At 44.6% G+C, this 6,000-nt stretch overlaps 1 protein-coding gene and 1 long non-coding RNA gene across 6 annotated transcripts in view; one reads left to right on the top strand and one right to left on the bottom strand.

Annotated features, from left to right (window-relative positions):
• Positions 1-355: 355 nt before the first annotated feature.
• On the bottom strand, positions 356-2,036 carry LOC125916926 (uncharacterized). The gene is made up of 2 exons (XR_007456061.1): positions 1,478-2,036; positions 356-572 (listed from the first exon to the last, which is right to left on the bottom strand). It is a non-coding gene; the product is annotated as an uncharacterized LOC125916926 (long non-coding RNA).
• Positions 2,037-2,047: 11 nt separating this feature from the next.
• The window catches only part of LOC125916922 (protein FAM133B), a 30,048-nt gene continuing 26,095 nt past the window's right edge, over positions 2,048-6,000 (top strand). For 4 of the 5 annotated variants that reach the window (XM_049623174.1, XM_049623173.1, XM_049623171.1 and 1 more), the window contains exon 1: positions 2,048-2,173. In XM_049623174.1, coding sequence (XP_049479131.1) covers positions 2,150-2,173 — 24 coding nt within the window. In that variant the 5' untranslated portion in view covers positions 2,048-2,149. Of the gene's footprint in view, positions 2,174-2,342; positions 2,523-6,000 lie in introns of those variants that run through there. The other variant, XM_049623172.1, reaches the window with a different exon arrangement.

Below are 6,000 nucleotides of genomic sequence, written 5' to 3'. Positions count from 1 at the left end.
GACTGTTCCCTCTGTTTGCAGTATCTTTCCATTTCAGCTCCTCTGTGGGAGTTTGTCACCTTCCCAATCCACCTGTAATGACACTTCTCTATCCCTCATCCTTCAAAGGCAGTGTGATATTGTAAGGAAAGTGTAGGCTTTCAAGTTTGTCACACCTGTATTTGAAGCCCCAGCTTCTCCACTTTCTAGCTATGGGACTTGGGGCAAATTACCTGGCTTATCTTAGCCTCAGTTTTTCTCATGTGAAAAATGGAATGCAGTTGCTTAGTTCTGTCTACAACATTTGGGAGGGTTATATAGGTCCATAGCTAGAAGGGAAATGTGTTTATTAGCAAATCACACTGTACAGAGGAGGTATAAAGCATTTCTTTATTCTTCTGATTGAGTCACTGTAAGTTACATCCTGAGAAGGCCAGGACCAACCCTTTCTTTATGGAGTCCACTCAGGTGAGCTCCCAATTGCTCTGGCCTTCTTCATTATTTCTACGGGTCATTTTCCTGCTTCTCTATCCTCCCATGGCATCCATGTACCATCTGGAATGTGCTGTATACATTACCAGAGGGGGAACCATCTACAAGAAACAAAAAAAAAATTTCTGTTGGATTATATCATTATCATATTTTAAAAATCTCTGTACTCTGTATAACCAGCCAAAGGAAGTCAAAGGTAAGAAGGAGCTAAAGAGAAAAACTGTATTCTTTCACAGATATCATAATGCTTATGTTGGAGCACTGGAAATAATATCTATGAAGTTTATAGACTATTAAAAACACTGTAAAGTAGCCATGAAAAAAAAAAACTTTAATATTCACAGATTCCTGTCTTCCTCTTGTGCATACTGGGAAGCCTGTCTTTGGTGGAAGTCCTCAGCTTAAATCAGGGGTAATGGAAGAGGAGGAGGAGGAGGAGGAGGAGGAGGAGGAGAAATGAGACTAGAGGACCAATTTACAGTAAAAAGCAAAATGAATTACTCAGGAGAATGAACATCTAGTGGGGAGTAGAACCACCAATGGCTGCATTTAAGAGAGTTTGGAAAATTTTTGAGAGAAAATGGGAGTTGGCAGCATCTGTTGTGCAATGCAGTATGAGAAAGGGGAGAGAGAGATGGAAATTGGGAAAGAGGGGTGTTTTTGTTTTTGTTTTTTAATGTTTATTTTAGAGAGCTTGCGGATGGGGAAGGGGCAGAGAGAGAGGGGGAAGAAGATCCAAAGTGGGCTTTGTGCTGACAACAAAGAGCCCCATGCAGCGTTCGAACTCACGAGCGGTGAGATCATGACCTGAGCTTAAATTGGACGCTCATCCGACTGAGCCAGCCACCCAGGCGCCCTAGGAAAGATAATTTTAAGGAGTGTTCATGTATATAATGATATAAGCCTATTTTGCTTTTTTCAAGAGTCCAAAAAAGATTAAAGTTGATTTTCGATTACTTTCTAATGACATTGTGCTTAGATGGGCCCAGAGTGGCCCAGCTCTCACCATGTCGATAAATACTTGGCTCTTTCTCTGGAACCCAGATCACCTCCCTTGAAGTTTTAGAACTGTATTTACGTTATTATGACACATCGTGCAATAAAGTTGTCTCTGTGTATGTATATCCCCTAGCAGGTTGTAGATAGGCCATTTGAAAGCAGGTTTGGTGTGTTTTAATCATCTTCGTGTCCACCGTATCCAGCTTCCCATCACCTAGTCTATGAATTGCCCACCGGCCGGACTCTGAGGGAACATGTCTGTCCTGGTCTTCTCTTTACCGCCAGCACTTGCACTATGTTAAGCCCACAGTAAGCGTTGGGATAATCTTTGTTTCCCCTAGAGTAAGGATTTCAGCGCATAAGGAATGGAAGAGAGTAAAAACGTCTAAGCCGAGTTGGTGAGAACGCAGTACAGAAGAGCAGTGGCGGCCGGCCCGGGGCTGGGTGGTAACGAACAGGAATCGGCCAGGAGAAGCCTGGGAGAAGCCGGTGATCGCCGGCGCCCTCCTCTCCTCCACAACGGCAGGTGGCGCTGTGGTCGGGTGCGGCCGCTAGGTTCGCGAGGCGCCTCTCTCTGGGCAGGGTGGGGAGTAGGCAGAAGGACCTGCGGCGGGCCCATCTCGGCCGCCTCTCTGGCTTGATCTTCCTCGGCGTCTGACTGTGAGCTTAGTCCTGCACCATGGGGAAGCGGGACAATCGAGTGGTGAGTACTGAGTGGGGAAAACAGTGGGGCGACGCGGGGCCGGCGGCAGGGGAGCGGAACCCCTTGCTCTTCCCGACGGGGCCTGAGGGTCAGCAGCGTCGCTCGGACCTCGAGCCTGGAGATCCAACTCCCCCCATCCCCGTCGGCCCCAGACGCGCGTGCGCCGAGCACGCAGTTGGCGCTTTCGGGCCCCCCACTCTCTGTCCCCTCTTTCCTCTTCCCGTGTCCCCCTCTTTTTTTCAACCCCGCTGCACCTTCTGGCAGTGCTTCCTAGCTCCCTTTCCTCCGGTACTCCGACTAGCAGTGCCCAGTTTTTACAGCTACAAGGGCTGGAGGAGTTCTGTCTCCTGTACGTTTGTCGTAAGTCTGAGGCCCACAGAGGCCCCGGGACTGGCCCCCTACCCGGTATGGAAGATCTGGCTCCGCGCCCCTGTCGTGCGCACGCTGGTGGGATGGAGGGGCGGAGGCCTCAGGCGCAGCTCCTTTTTCTGGGCTTGCTGCGCGCCTAGTTTTAGCGGCAGGTAGACTCCCGTTTGAGGACCAGGATCGAAACATTTGGCTTCGTGTCCTCAGCGCCTAGCACTTCCTGGCACTTAGTAGGACCTGTGTACGAATGAAGGGTGAAAAACAATTGCCTTTGAAGTCAGGTATAGATGGCAGTGTCAGTTTGGGGCCCTCAGGGGTCGGGTGACTAGGATAAGTTGCTTTTCTTCTCTGAGCCTCTGTAAAGGGGCATTAGTGTTATCCACAGCTTTGCAGAATAGTTGAAACCGCAAAAGGCAAATGGCCAGAGAACGTTTGGCATGGAAGTTGTTCTAGTAAATGAGATAAAAGAGACACAGGAATGTAAGAAATAACATGATGATGCAGTTTCGAAGTTCTTGAAGGTATTCGAAAGAGAAGGTACTTTGGACAGGAGGAGATGGGAAGAAGGCATTCTAGATGGCTACTAGGTTGGTTTGGAAAGTCCGGATTATAAATCAGACTGGATGGGCCATAATCATTAGGGATTAACAATAAACTTAGGTTGCAGCCTTCAAGTTCCTGGATTTGTGATCGACTTTTAACCACCGAGCAGCAAAATGAAAAAAAATAAATGCAGTTAAAGTTAGTGTACTAAATTGGGGTGCCTGGGTGGCTCTGTCGCTTAAGTGTCCGACTTTGGTTCAGGTCATGATCTGTGGTTGGTGGGTTCCAGCCCCATATCGGGCTCTGTGCTGACAGCTCAGTACCTGGAGCCTGCTTTGGATTCTGTGCCTCTCTCTCTCTGTCTGTACTCCTCCTCGCTCATGCTCTGTCCCTGTATCTCAAAAAAATAAATAAACGTTAAAAAAGAGTTAATGTACCAAATTTAATGAACTTTTATATTCAATGATTATTGCCTTTTTGGGTTGGGAGGGCTACTAAAAGAGCTTTACTTTTATGATACGGTGACATTTCTTCAAAACATTTGTTTTAATTTTATATACTACTCATAATCAGAGATGTTTAGGAACCACAGTGGTGAACTTTGATTACAATGTTAAGGAATGTTCTTTTCTCCTGCTTTCCCGGCTGTGGGTCAGACCTTGTGGTATCCAGTTTCTCATAGGGTTGAAATGGTGTGCTGATGGAGCATCCTTATTAGGTTTGAGGTGTTCAGAGTGTTTTGACTCTTTAAACTGTGGACTTGAAAATTTAGAAATCACCAGACCTGGGATATGGTTTCATATAGAGGCCTAAGATGTTTTGTCTTTGTTTTACTTAGAAGTGTTGCTTTACACATACCTTTAAAGCATTTGAAACTTTTCAGATTAGCTTCATTTTACTAGAACATTTTGATAATAACTCTGGGCTCTACTTATTAGTTGGTATGCTTTTGTAGCATAGAGTGTTCTGGTAACATTTTATTTGCAGTTAAAAAGTGGAAAAGAGGGATGCCTGGGTGGCTTAGTCATTTGAGTGTCTGACTTTGGCTCAGGTCATGATCTCGAGGTTCATGAGTTTGAGCCCCCCCGTCGGGCTTTGTGCTGACAGCTCAGAGCCTGGACCCAACTGTTTCAGATTCTTTGTTTCCCTCTCTCTCTGCCCCTCCCCTGCGCGTGCTCTCTCTCTCTCTCTCTCTCTCTCTCACAAATAACATTAAAAAAATTTTAAAGGTGGGAATGAAAACATGAAATTAAGATTTAGAAGAGAGATTGTCTAATTTTGTGTTCTCGTTGCATGGAGGAGGAGACGGAACTTTTTTTCTTCCAAATTTTTATTTAAATTCTGGTTAGTTAACATATAGTATCATACTGATTTCAGGAGTAGAATTTAGTGACTCAGCACTTAAGTATAATACCTAGTGCTCATCATAACAAGTGCCCTGCTTAATACCCATCACAGGTTTAGCCCATCCCCCACCTCCCTCCATCAACCCTCGGTTTTATTATCTTTCATTAAGAGTTTCTTATGGTTTGTTTCCCTCTCTCTCTCTCTTTTTTAATGTTTATTTTTGAGAGAGAAGGAGAGGGAGAGAGAGTGTATGTGATTGGGGGAGGGGCTAAGAGAGAGGGAAACAATCCGAAGCAGCCTCCAGGCTCCCAGCTGTCCGCACAGAGCCAGATGTGGGGCTCAAACTCACGAGCATGAGATCATGACCTGAGCCAAAGTCGGATGCTTAACCGACTGAACCATCCAGGTTCCCATTTCCTTCTCTTTTTAACCCCCTTCCCATATGTTCATCTGTTTTGTTTTTTAAGTTCCACATAAGAGTGAAATCATATGGTATTTGTCTTTCTCTGATTGACTTATTTCGCTTAGCATAATAGAGTCTATCACCATCCATGTTGTTGCAAATGGCAAGATTTCTTTCTTTTTGATGGCTGAGTAATATTCCTGTGTGTGTGTGTGTGTGTGTGTGTGTGTGTGTGAGAGAGAGAGAGAGAGAGAGAGAGAGAGAGAGAGAGACATCTTCTTTATCCATTGGCTATTGTTGATAATGCTCAAGGAGAACATACCCCTTCGAATCTGTATTTTTGTATCCTTTGGGTAAATACCTAGTAGTGCAATTGCTGGGTCCATAGCGTAGTTCTATTTTTAACTTTTTGAGGGACCTCCATACTGTTTTGCAGAGTGGCTGCACCAGTTTGCATTCCCAGCAACAGTGTTAGAGGGTTCCCCTTTTTCTGCATCCTCAACATCTGTTGTTTCCTGTGTTAATTTTAGCCCTTATGACAGGTGTGAGGTGGTATCTCATTGTGGTTTTGATTTGTATTTACCTTATGATGAGTGATGTTGAGCATCTTTTCATGTGCATGTTAGCCATCTGGATGTCTTCTTTGGAAAAATGTCTATTCATGTCTTCTGCCCATTTCTTAACTGAATTATGTGTTTTGGGGTGTTGAGTTTGATAACTTCTTTATAGATTTTGGATACTAACCCTTTATCAGATATGTCATTTGCAATTATCTTCTCCAGTTCTGTAGGCTGCCTTTTAGTTTTGTTGATTGTTTCCTTCCCTGTGCAAAAGCTTTTTATCTTGATGAAGTCCCAGTAGTTCATGTTTGCTTTTGTTTTCCTTGCCTCCTGGGACAGTGTGTCTCGTAAGAAGTTGCTATAGCCAAGGTCAGAGAAGTTGCTGCCTGTATTCTTCTCTAGGATTTTGATTGTTTCGTGTCACACATTTGAATTTATTTTTGTGTATGTGTAGGAAAGTGGTCCAGGTTTATTCTGTATGTTCTGTGTGGTGATGCCCAGCACCATTTGTTGATTCTTTCCTACTTTTTCAAAGATAGTTGACCATAGATGGAACTGTTTAAACTGGGACCAAAACTTGGGTCATTTGGTACTTAGTTCAGTAGATC

Source organism: Panthera uncia, unplaced genomic scaffold (genome assembly GCF_023721935.1).
Source record: "Panthera uncia isolate 11264 unplaced genomic scaffold, Puncia_PCG_1.0 HiC_scaffold_1320, whole genome shotgun sequence".
NCBI classification, from domain to species: domain Eukaryota; kingdom Metazoa; phylum Chordata; class Mammalia; order Carnivora; family Felidae; genus Panthera; species Panthera uncia.
This window is presented reverse-complemented; position numbering and strand designations above follow the sequence as displayed.